This window comes from Macaca mulatta, chromosome 3 (genome assembly GCF_049350105.2).
Source record: "Macaca mulatta isolate MMU2019108-1 chromosome 3, T2T-MMU8v2.0, whole genome shotgun sequence".
NCBI classification, from domain to species: Eukaryota; Metazoa; Chordata; class Mammalia; order Primates; family Cercopithecidae; genus Macaca; species Macaca mulatta.
The window spans coordinates 84,858,832-84,871,619 of record NC_133408.1 but is presented as its reverse complement, the minus strand read 5'-3'; the positions used below and the strand labels follow the sequence as shown (position 1 = coordinate 84,871,619).

General features: G+C 44.2%; 1 protein-coding gene across 5 annotated transcripts in view; it reads left to right on the top strand.

Moving 5' to 3' along the window:
• Positions 1 to 12,788, top strand: part of HECW1 (HECT, C2 and WW domain containing E3 ubiquitin protein ligase 1) — a 458,832-nt gene that overhangs the window by 392,937 nt on the left and 53,107 nt on the right. For all 5 annotated transcript variants that reach the window (NM_001265810.1, XM_015133529.3, XM_077994791.1 and 2 more), the window contains 4 exon segments: positions 4,819 to 4,902; positions 5,336 to 5,445; positions 11,366 to 11,486; positions 12,248 to 12,361. In NM_001265810.1, coding sequence (NP_001252739.1) covers positions 4,819 to 4,902; positions 5,336 to 5,445; positions 11,366 to 11,486; positions 12,248 to 12,361 — 429 coding nt within the window.

The window sequence follows — 12,788 nt, the reverse complement described above, 5'->3', positions numbered from 1 at the left end:
TCTAGTATAGAAACTAATAACCTATTTTAAGGTTATGGACTCCTTTGAGATGCAGATGGAAGCTCTTTTGGACTCTCCTCCACATATAAATATAAACCTCTGAATATAATTTCAAATAGTTAATGGACCCTAAAGAAACTGTGGACCCAGGTTGAGAACCCAAATATTTCATCAAAAATAGAAGGCTCACAATGACTATCGGAAACTAGACTATGTGATGATAGAATTTAAAAAGCAGAAAGAAAAGAGCAAGAACTTGTTCTTCAGGAGGTCAAGCTTAAGAGGTGCAGGAAGCCGGGCCCTGCTCTCCATGACGAGTCCTCCACCTGCCCCTGAATACCATGTCAGGGTGAGTCAGATCCACTTGGAAGGTTCAGGAGTTGAAGAGAATACCACTCTCCTCAGGACCCCACCTGGAAGAACTCATGGCTTCCTCTGTGGTCCCCAAGAGCAGATGGTGACCTCTGTTCAGCCATTGCTGTTCTCAGGGAGTCATGGAGTCTCTGTCTTGGGTCCGCAAAGCCAGTTGCTGGGTTTGAGTATTTAGAAAACTGTCCAGTTGACAGCAGTGACTTGCAGTGAAAGGCAGGAAGCCACATGTAGAGAAGGGGATGGAGCCAGAAAACCCAGAGGTTAGTGGCATCTGTTATCTTTAAGGGGCATGGAGGCGGTCCTTCAACTAGTGCTTTGATTGTGTCACTCATCTGAATCAGGATTGTCCCAGGGCTACGTATGCAGTAGCAAGCAAAACAGACATGTACATTCCCAATGAATTTGCGATCTATGGAGGGAGACAGATAATAGACAAGCTTGGGGTTTGTTTTTTTAAGCCAAATATACAGCTACATAATATGTTAAGTGCCATGAACATGACTAGAATTCAGCAATAGTGGAGAATATGCTGGTACAAAGGAAGAGGACTTACATCCTAAACAGAATGCAGGGAAAGTTTTTCCAAGTAGGTGGTGCTTAAGCTGAAACGTGAAGGATGAGAAGGCATGGTCCCTTGAGATGCAAAGTAGAGGTCAGGGAGAGAGTATGCAAAGGCCCTGAGGCAGGAAAAGCTTAGACCTAGGTGAAGAATGAAAGAAAGCTAGTGTGGCGCAGGGGTAGATTGGGAGGGTAGGCGAGAGCTACCGTGGTGAAGTTGGAGAGGGAGGCCCTATCACCAACAGGAAAGATTTTATTTGAATTGCGATTCTATTTGAGAAGTGATTGAGAAGTTTTCCACTGGAAAGAAATAGGATTGCATCTGTGTTTTTAACGACCACAGCTGCTTTTTCATGACCTTTTTCATCTGTTTTTCATGACCACCGATGAAATATGTTTGCAGCTGTGGTCGTTAAAAACACAGATGCAGGCCGGGCGCGGTGGCTCAAGCCTGTAATCCCAGCACTTTGGGAGGCCGAGACGGGCGGATCACAAGGTCAGGAGATCGAGACCATCCTGGCTAACCCGGTGAAACCCCGTCTCTACTAAAAAATACAAAAAACTAGCCGGGCGAGGTGGCGGGCGCCTGTAGTCCCAGCTACTCGGGAGGCTGAGGCAGGAGAATGGTGTAAACCCGGGAGGCGGAGCTTGCAGTGAGCTGAGATCCGGCCACTGCACTCCAGCCTGGGCGACAGAGCAAGACTCCATCTCAAAAAAAAAAAAAACACACACACACAGATGCAATGTTTGGGCAGCTTTGTGGGGAAAAGATAGGCTGGGGAGGGGCATAAGATGGAACAGGGGCTATGCAGGAGACTATTATATTCATCCACGTGAGAGATGATGGTTGTGTGGATAATGGGAAAATATGGATGAAGAGGAGGGAGCAGTTTGGGGTGATACTGTGGATGCAAAAACAACAGGAGCTGATGACAGCTTGAACATGGTGGGTGAGGAGAAGAGAGCAATTAAGAATGACAGCCAAGTGTGGGGCTTGCGCAGGTGAGTGGATAATGGTGTCATTTACTGAGATGGGAAAGACTGGAGGAGGAACTGGCTTGAAGAGAGGAAGAATGCCAAGGATTTCATTTTGGATATTGAGTTTTGAGGTCTTTGAAGCCACAAGTGGCTTCAAATGTCAGGATGTCAAGGAGGCAGGCGCCTGTCCTGTCCTGAGCTCTAGGGAAAGTGTGCTCCGGAGTTCTCCTGACGGTCAAGGGATATATGTAGGAGAGACAGCCGGCATTCTCACCCTCAGATGTCTTCCCCAGTTCTCAATGCACTTTGGGATGGAGTTCCAGGGGCATCTGGAGCTCCCTCACACCACTGGCTCTGCATGAAATGTTGCTAGACATGACAGAGAATATAATGTCTGATGGGAGAGCCACCAAAACTCTCAGACAATTGTGCTTAGCATTCAGACACCTGGATGTGGTCCATACGGTGGTGCCACGATAGAACCACTGCACTAGGTGGCACTTTCTAAACTGGGGACTGCACTTTGCTGCCCTAGTGGAGATGGCCCTCTCTGGGCTTCTTTTTCCTCCAGGAAGGGAGGCCAGGGGCTTAACCAGATGTGGATCCCTTGGGGCAGGAGGATAACCTGCCCAGGGGGACATTATCATTGGCAGAGCATATAAATTTGAGGTCATTCATAAGGCCAAAGTCATTAAATTAGAGACGATTCAAGAGCATCTTCCAAACAACAGGGCTGTGAGGTAGTCTCAGGATTTGGAGGAGAAAGCCCAGGGCTGGGGTCAAGGACATAGGCAGAGGGAGAAGAAGGTGACAAGAGGGGTGGGGATGTTCTGTTCTCTTGGCTGGGTTTCCACACGTTCCCTGCTGAATGACATGTGGACAGTGCTGCTCCCTTTTTCAAACCCCCATCAAAGAAGCCACTGTGAGCACCCCCTAGGTTCTGGCGATGCCATTTCCTGCAATGGTGCTTCACCCACACTGAGGTTGGATCAGAGTGCATTTCCCTGTTTAATCCCATTCTGTCTATCTTTGTAGAGGCTCAAAATCTTCCCTTGCCTTAAAAAAAAGATCTCCGTGCCAAAAGGTCAAATTGATTATATTTTTTGCCTGAAAATCTCTAAGTTATGGTGAAGATTTGGATTTATATTAATACAATCAAAGAGAGGAAAAAGTTGTATCTGCAGTATTTTGGAAAATATACATATATTTTTTAATCATTCATCTTTTGGGCCAGGCGCAGTGGCTAATGCCTGTAATCCCAGCACTTTGGAGGGCTGAGGCGGTCGGATCTCTTGAGCCTAGGAGTTCAAGACCAGCCTGGGCAACATGGTGAAACCCTGTCTCTACTAAAACTACAAAAATTAGCCAAGCCCGATGGTGTGTGTTTGTAGTCCCAGCTACATGGGGGAACTGAGGCAGGAGGATCACTGGAGCCTTGGGAGGTTGGGGCTTCAGTGAGCCATGAACAGGCCACTGCACTGCAGACTGAGTGACAGAGTGAGACCTTGTCTCAAAAAAATAATTTCTTTTTTAAAGAAAATACAAAAAACTAGCTGGGTGTGGTAGTGCATGCCTATAATCCCAGCTACTCAGGAAGCTGAGGCACAAGAATCGTTTGAACCCAGGAGGCAGAGGTTAGTGAGCTAAGATTGCACCACTGCCTCCAGCCTGGGCAACAGAGCAAGACTCTGTCTCAAAAAAAAAACAAAACAGAAGAAAATAAAATCATCCATCTTTTACCACTGGGAGAAACTGAGTGAGGGGTATACAGGATCTGTCTGTTTATTTCTTATAATTACACATGACTCTAAAATTACCTCAAAGTAAAAATTAAAAAAAGAAAAAAATATTTTAAAAAAACAGATCCTTAATTTTCCCTGATTTCTACTGCATCTCTTCAAAAAAGGCAAAATATATTAACTCCTTTGAAGCGTGCATACAATAGAAAGATTCTGGGTATGGTGTTTGTAATATTTGAATAACGTCAGGGAAGCAAATTAAAAAGTTAATTTGATCCAAAAACTCCTACTTATCCATAGACTTACTTGAAACAATTTGCCGAGTTGGAGTTGGAGGTTGTCTAAAAGGATCAGAATAGACGAAGTTGTAGCTAACAGAGACAAAATTGATGCCTGTGCCTTGACTGACCTGGGAGACTGTTCTTGGTTCTTGGGGCCGGGCCCCCTCTGTGCCCAATGTGGCATTATAAAGTTTCCATCAGGCACAAGATTTCTCAAGAGACACCCACCCGCCAGCTCACTCTTTCTTCCCATGGCTTCCAACATGACATGAGCCCAGAACAGTCTTTTTTTTTTTTTTTTTTTTTTTGAGATGAAGTCTCACTCTGTTGCCCAGGCTGGAGTGCAGTGGCATGATCTCAGTTCACTGCAACCTCCGCCTCCCGGGTTCAAGCGATTCTCCTGCCTCAGCATCCTGAGTAGCTGGGATTACAGGCAGGCACCACCATGCCTGGCTAATTTTTGTATTGTTAGTGGAGACAGGGTTTCACCATTATTTCTCAGGCTGGTCTCGAACTCCTTACCTCGTGATCTGCCCGCCTTGGCCTCCCAAAGCGCTGGAATTACAAGCGTGAACCACTGTGCCCGGCCCCAGAACAGTCTTTCAGGAGCCGTCTCTTACCCAGCTCCACTCCTGACTGTCTTAGCTACCTGAGGACCTAACTTTGCTGTGTTCCTCAGCTTCCGTACCTGTGCAAGTCTGTAGAAAAGCCATCCATTATAGAGCATCCTGAGAGCCTGTGATACGAGCTTAGAATTCTGCAAAATACATGGGACGTTAGGACATTGCTATTCAGCGGTATTAGAAGAGGAAATAAGAGATCCGAAGAAGATGTATTCCTGAGCTTATGTGTTGGCGTCTAATTTTCCTCTTCTTTCTCACATGATTCAGGGAGAAAATCCATTACATTCGGACTGAGGGTAATCACGGGCTTGAGAAGTTGTCCTGTGATGCGGATCTGGTCATTTTGCTGAGGTAAGGGGCTAGGCCTGAAATCCTTCTGGAAAAGCTTCCCTGGGCAGCTCTCCTCCGTCACGACCACCCTGAAAATGGCCTAGACTGAAACACTCACTGCTTGTTCTAGAGGATTCTAGTAACTGCAACGCAAATGGGGCCCCACCCTTGTACCCGTGTCCATCACAGTCCTTAGATTTGCCAACTGAGGTAGCAAGAGCTGCCTAAAGTACTTGATGGAGACATTGTTTTAGGATTAATCAGGATTTAAAACAACACTGAGAATTTGCAAGCGGGATGTACCTATTTTTCTATAATACATTTAAATCTAATTGCTTTTGTTGCTTTGTGAGAACTGTAACTGCTGCTACCCCAATTCATGAACACTTTCCCAGGGACGTAAAACTGACTCTTCTTTTTCTTTCTTTCTTTCTTTTTTTTTTTTCATTTGCAGTCTCTTTGAAGAAGAGATTATGTCCTACGTCCCCCTGCAGGCTGCCTTCCACCCTGGGTATAGCTTCTCTCCTCGCTGTTCACCCTGTTCTTCACCTCAGAACTCCCCAGGTAACAGGAATCTGGCCTAATAGCTCCTGTTAAGTGGCCATGTGTTTCCTCCAGTGAAGGTGAATGAAAGGCAACTGTATGTGTGTGTTCTTTCTCTTGGCCTTCCCAATTCCCTAATTGAAAATGCACTCTATCAGGTTTTGACAAATGGCTGCCTGTTTTTTGTAATGCCCCCCAAGCAGAATGGGGTTTACAGTTTGAAATGGTTGGGAAAAAAAAAATTTTGCTGGGCAGGTGTCTCATGCTTGTAATCCCAGTGCTGTGGGAGGCCAAGCCAGAAGGATCATTTGAGCCCAGGAGTTAAAGACCAGCCTGGGCAACATAGCAAGATCCCCTTCTCTACAAAAAAATTAAAAATAAGCCAAGTGAGGTAGCATGTGCCTGTAGTCCCAGCTACTAGGGAGGCTGAAGCAGGAGGGTTCCTTGAGCCCAGGAGGTTGAGGGTGCAGTGAGCTGTGATTTCACCACTGCACTCCTACCTGGACAACAAAGGGAGACCCTATCTAAAAAAAAAAAAAAAGAAAGAAAGAAAGAAAAAAAGAAAAAAAATTAAGACAGTATTTTATGACACATGAAAACTGTATGAAATTTAAATTGCGATGTCCATAAATAAAGTGTAATTGGACCCCAGCCATGCCTGTTCTATGCTAGCTTTCACACCAGACATGAGTAATAGCAACAGAAACCACATGGTCTGCAAAGCCTAAAATATTTACTCTCTGGTCCTTTGCAGAAAAAGGTTACTGTCCCTGCTCTAAATTACTATTGCATTCCAAAGTCACTCTCCAAGCATGTCGAAGGGAAGAGCCCTTTCTGAAACATTCTGTCTTGTGACTCTGAATCGACTGCACACCACTTTTGGTGATAGAGCTACTAGGAACCATTGTTATATCTCCACAAAGATTCCAAAGAATTTTCTTACACATTTCAAAATTATTCCCCATTTTCTTTATGTATGAGAATGAACTTGTGGTACAAAAATTCTTTGCAGGTATTTCCCATTCCAAGTGAGGGAATATATATGTTGAACTGTTTAGTGAATAAAAGATATTTTTGCCAGACACAGTGGCTCACACCTTCAATCCCAGCACTTTCGGAAGCTGAGGTGGGTGGATCACTTGAGCCTAAGAGTTCTTCAAGACCAGCCTGGGCAATATAGTAAGATCGCATCTCTACCAAAAAAAAAAAAATTTAAATTAGCCAGGTGTGGTGGTGCACGCCTTTAGTATCAGCTATTCAGGAGGCTAAGATGTGATCTCTTGAACCCGGGAGACAGAGGTTGCAGTGAACCGAGATTGTGCCACTGTACTCCAAGCACTAGTCAACAGAGCAAGACCCTGTCTCAAAAAACAAACAAATGAAAAAAAAAGATATTTTCTGGACTCATCAAGATAAAGAGCTTAGGTCAAATCCATACCTCCAGACTGGATCCAGATATTGGAGAATGTTTCCATTCGTATTTGACTTGCATTATCACATCGTTGTAGGTTTCATTTAAAATAAAAGAGATTAGTTTGAAACATCTAGGAACATCCTATCTCACAAACTCTAGGGCCAGGGTTGGAGCATGGTTTCTGAAGCCAGTGGTGAAATTCCCAAGAGAAACAGAACTTGGCAATAAGCTTTTTCTCTGAGAAGGGATGTCACACTCAGAGTTAGTATCATTCAGTACTGCCGTAGATCTCCAGACTAGAGTATCTTTTAGTCTGATTCCTCCAAGTTGTAGCATTCAGAACTCTCTCTTAGAGGTAGTTTTGCTGTTAAAATACGTTTTCAAGATTGTATCTCCCTGTTGTCATTTCCTCCAAACAAGTGTCCCAACAGCATTGTTAAGGAAATGTGCAATGCTTACTACCTCTGACACACAACATAATTAAGATCCCCTTGCCTAAGGGGACCAGGAGCTTTGCTAGAGCCGACATCAGTACAGCCACACACTTTCAGCGCTCACAGGATGACCTACTTTTGGGGAGCGAAGACAAAAGTAGGGAGTTTTGGGGGAAAAGTTTGAAGAAGCTATAGGACTGCATGATGGTCTGCCATGTTGTAGAGATTGTCCCAGCCCAATAATGTGCTTATGCTTTGATACTAGACTATGATGTTAACATCATTATATGGGAGAGATATCATACCGCAAATAGAAAAATAAGAGTAAATGAAGAGTTATTTCCTATATGAAAATTATTTGGATATTCTAAAAGGAATAAACTTGCCTGATAGAGATATGACTGATGCCATGAATTTAAGTAATCATCCAATTCATTTTGTCAAAGTATTTCTTTATTCTCTAGCATTGACCACAGGATCCTAGAATATGTAATCCAAATATGTTGATTTTAAACTTTACAATCCCTATTCTCTTAGACCTGTATGAAATCTACCCAGGTGCTACAGAGATGGTGAATCATGAAGTTTATGCCATAGTACTCTGTAAAGCATAAATTATTTGAGAAATGCACAGCAGTCATCATAGGAACAGGTGGCAGTACCAGCGGTAGTGAAAATCATAATTAATAAAATATACTGAAATGTGCTGGATAGAAAATTATACTTGCACTGACAGACCTGCATTCTAGTTCTGTGTACATCCCAAAACCTGGTATTCCAGCAAGACCACTTATTTGCAAGTGATGGCCATTGGTTCCCTCAGGCCCAGGTGTTGTGGGGCCCAGGTGGGCGGGGCTCCCCATGCTTCCTTGCTTTTACCATTCAGCCATATCCCTCCCCTCCCTTTCTCCCAGTTACTGTCATCTACCAACCTTTTTCTCATTCTCAAGGCCTGTGGCCCCTGCCTTGTGGTCTTCTTCTCCTTCCCAAGCAGGTCCTTCCATCCTCCTGGATGACTTCAACATCGACAGGGACCCTCATTCCGTTCCCCGGCTTCCCAGTCTCTAGACTTTGTCTGCAATGACTTTCTCCTCCCCTGCCTCAACCACTTACTCCCAAAATCACATTCCTGACCTTGTGATCTTCTCCACAATCACTAATTCAAACCTCCTCTTCCCTTCCGATGTGCTTGATCCACTACCCTCCCTAGTACCATCCTTTGGCCTCATCAAGGCCTCTGGTTCATGGACTTTTCTCCTTTCCTTTCTAACGTCTTTCCCGGATGCAGCATAGATTCTGCAGTTCATCATTTCAGTAGCACCCTTGCCAATGCCCTGAACTCCCCTGGCCCTGTCCGCTTTGTTTGCACCCTCTGGCAGAGCTTCATCCCTAGATGAACCTTCCTATCTGCTTCCCCGACTTCTGCAATCAGGCACTCTTGGGCAAATTCACCTCACAAGGCAGATTATTAATTCTAAATTAGTCATCTCTCATCTCACATGAATCTTGAACACCCAAAGGAAAATTCTAGCACATTTTTTTCTATCTCCTCTACTATTATTTCAAACATTTCCCCTAAAGCCTCCAACCCTCAGCACCCCTCCTCTCTCCTAGCAAATGACATCCTGTTTTACTTCACTGAGAAGCTGAAGCCATCCAGCAGAAATTTTCTCAAAGGCCTGCCATCAGACCCACAAGACTAGCAAACCTGCACACATCTTCTCTGTCACACCTGGAGGTCACGAAAGGAGGTATCCTCACTAAGGTCGCCATGAACTCTGGCCACCCAATCCGGCGGGCCATTCTCAGCCACCTAATCGTCAGCAGCCTGTAACATGACCAGCTGCTGTCCCCCAGCATCCCCTCTTCAGTTTGCTTCTGGGACACCACTCCTGACATCTCGTCTACTTCCCTGGCCATTCCCGCGGCCTCATCCTCCTCTTCCTATCATCCTTAAGGCTCAAACCCAGGCTTTTTTCTCCACTCAAACTGTGTCTCTCTCCAGACAAAGGGACTATCATCAAAGAAAAAGTTCATACTCTTCCCCCACAAATGTATTCTTTTTCCACTACTCCCCGTCTCAGTGAATGTCACCGCAGGGCGTTCAGTTACAAAATCTGAAACCCAACCCTCCCTCACTACCTATATCCAATTCATTGCCTCTTAAATACATCTCCTCTCTGCCCACCTCACTTCATCTCCACTGACACCAGCCTAGTCCCATTTGAGCTCTTTAAATCCACCTTGGTCCTCTGGGGTTTTGTTCTCTTCTGCAGGAAGACGGATGTTTTTATGATTCAAGTGACATCATGCCAGCCGTTATGCAAGGGCTTCCTACTACCCTTAGCATAAAACAAAATTGCTCAACAATGTACCTTGTCCTGTTTCATGCAGTTCCTGCCCACCTCTCAGGCCTTGTTTTTGTACCACTTTGGTCCTTGGACCCTGTGCTCCAAACTGGAGTACCACTTTCCATTCTGCCACAGGACCTTTGCACATGCTGATCTTCCACCTGGAGTGCTCTTCTTCTCCCAGCTCATCTTCTCTCTCAGTTAAAGCAAAGCTTTTCTTGACCCATGCAATCTAATTTGTGCCTATTTATTCTTCAGATTGTCCCAGAGATGCCTTCCCAGACTTAGCCTGAACTCCCCTGGCCCTCTCCGTTTTGTTTGCACCCTCTGGCAGAGCTTCATCCCCAGATGAACCTTCCTGTCTGCTTCCCCCCCATTCTGCAATCAGGCACTCTTGGGCAAGCAGCAGATGAGATCACAGCAGATTCTGTGATCTCAACGAACTGGGTTTCTTTCCTTCCTGGATAACAATCATTGTAACTTGTATTGTATACTCATTTCTGAGAGTTCACCAGCATCAGTCTTCTCTAAATTGTAAGCTTAGTACCTGGAATATAGTAAGTAACTAATAAATGGTTATTGAATGGGCAAGCCTTGATTCTGACCACCTTTAAAACTCGGGTAAGAATATTAATTTTCCATTCTTTTTTTAATTAAAAGGTATATATAGTAAAGTATTTACAAAGCACTCTAAATGAGACAAAAGTTCTCACCTATATAGAGTTAGCGAATTATTATTATTGTAAACTTCACTTTTATGATGCAAAGTCATCTAATATAAACTCCTAAATGCTCTGAGCCTTTGTGTACAGGTATGTTTATTTGAGCATCAATATCAATACAGGAGCATGATGGACACATATACTAAAGTCCTACTTACCTCATTATAGTTTCAATTACTTCTTGTAGCACCTTACAAGGAAAGTTTAGTTCAGTTTATGTTAATTATTTTAGATTATGCAAGTACAATTAAAGCCAAGAAAAATGCTCATCCAGGTCCTTTTAAGAGAAATGTAACTTGAAAGAATTAGAGAGGAAGACATAAATATTTATTCTCATTAGAACTCATAAATGAATTTAGTATATTATTTTTATACTTTAGTGTATTATTTCTATTTATTATAAAAGCCACTGGTGGAAATCAAGGGACTTCTTGGAGAAGAAGAATATGGAGACGCCAGAATGTGCCTCTGTTGGGCTCTCACTCTACTGTCACTTTGTGTATTTGTTCCTCCACAGAAAGTGATGACCTCATGCCTGTAATCCCAACACTTTGGGAGGCCTAGGCGGGCAAATCACTTGAGGTCAGGAGTTCCAGACCAGCCTGGCCAACATAGTGAAAGCTCATCTCTACTAAAAATACAAAAATTAACAACAATTAGCTGGGCGTGGTAGTGCACGCCTGTAATGCCAGTACTTTGGGAGGCCAAGGCGGGTGAATCACCTGAGGTCAGGAGTTTGAGACCAGCCTGATCAACACGGTGAAACCCTGTCTCTACTAAAAACACAAAAAATATCAGCAAGGTGTGGTAGCACACACCTATAATCCCAGCTACTCGGGAGGCTGAAGTAGGCGAATCACTTGAACCCAGGAGGTGGAGGTTGCGGTGAGCCGAGATCACACCACTGCACTCCAGCCTGGGCAACGGAGCGAGACTCTTTCTCAAAAAAAAAAAAAAAAAAGAAGAAGAAGAGAAAGAAGAAAAAAGAAAGTGATGACCTCTGTGTGCTTCTCTCTGCAGGTTTACAGAGAGCCAGCGCAAGAGCCCCTTCCCCCTACCGGAGAGACTTTGAGGCCAAGCTCCGCAATTTCTACAGAAAACTGGAAGCCAAAGGATTTGGTCAGGGTCCAGGGAAAATTAAGTGAGTGTTCCAGTGCTTAGCACTGAATTCAGACAGTAGATTTTTCTATCCCCTTCTCCCCTACACCCTTGTAATATTGTTTTTGAGATCGGCTACTCTGGTGTGGTAGTGGTTATGGTCTGAAGCGGGGGAAGAAGGAAGTTGGGAAGCTGGAAGGAAAGAAGAAAGGACATTAGGAAATTGGAAGGGAGGCAGGAAGAGAAGGTAAGAGAGGGAAAGAGAATGAGAAAGAACAGAATATTTTAGACAAAGGCATGTAGAAAATCACAGGGTAGACCTTTTCAGAAAACAAGGAATCTTGAACTAAATAAAAAATCTCATATTTCCCTTCACTTATTCTTGGGAAAAACTTTCACTCATTAGTCAAATTTAAAGATTCTTGGTAACTTTGTAATTGAAGTCTAAGTAAAATGTTGTTTATAGTTTCCCTTCTGGGTTTATTATTTTCAACTTAAAAAGCTGAACCCAAACTCAGGAATCTTAAGCGATATCCTATGAGTTGATCAAAATGAACTATCTTAAAAGCAGTTCCATATGATGGCCTGCACAAGAAGTGTACACATTTTCCTTGCGCTCCTGATGTTTTGAAAAGCATGTTCAGATAATCCCTCGATGAACTGACGAAAACTGCATCCTGCTCTTTCCTCTCGTTGGAGAGGCTGTGGAGTGAGAACCTAAACCTGGGCACTCACAACTCACTTAGAACCCTGTCCAGCATCCTGACTTGAGGGCCACCACTCACCACCCCTTCTCCTTCTCAGGCTCATTATTCGCCGGGATCATTTGTTGGAGGGAACCTTCAATCAAGTGATGGCTTATTCGCGGAAAGAGCTCCAGCGAAACAAGCTCTATGTCACCTTTGTTGGAGAGGAGGGGTGAGACACCAGGAGTTTTCTGCAGACACCTAAGCGTGGGTGGGCCAGAGCCTCAGGATCAGGGGTGATTTTTCTCAGGAAGGAGCAGGGTAGCTGTCAGCCTTTACCCCAAGGCAATTCCCTCCCAGGAGGTCCTTCTTTTCAGGTATTGCCAAGCTTCAAAAAATGCCATGTTCTTCAAAAACCTAAGATTATTGACATGCACAAGAGGCTGAGATCACATGGTCAAAGGATAAGCCAAAAATACAGTCCCAGGGCACTGGATCTTTCCTCTTTAGGTGTTGTACGCTTCTGAGTATCTAATTTAAAAACCTCTTTCTCTTAAAGCGTATGTATACAACTTCATGCCAAACTTTTCATATCATTTCAGTGATTTCGTGGGAAACCACCTCAACCATGAAGGACAAGCCCACATGCACACACACAT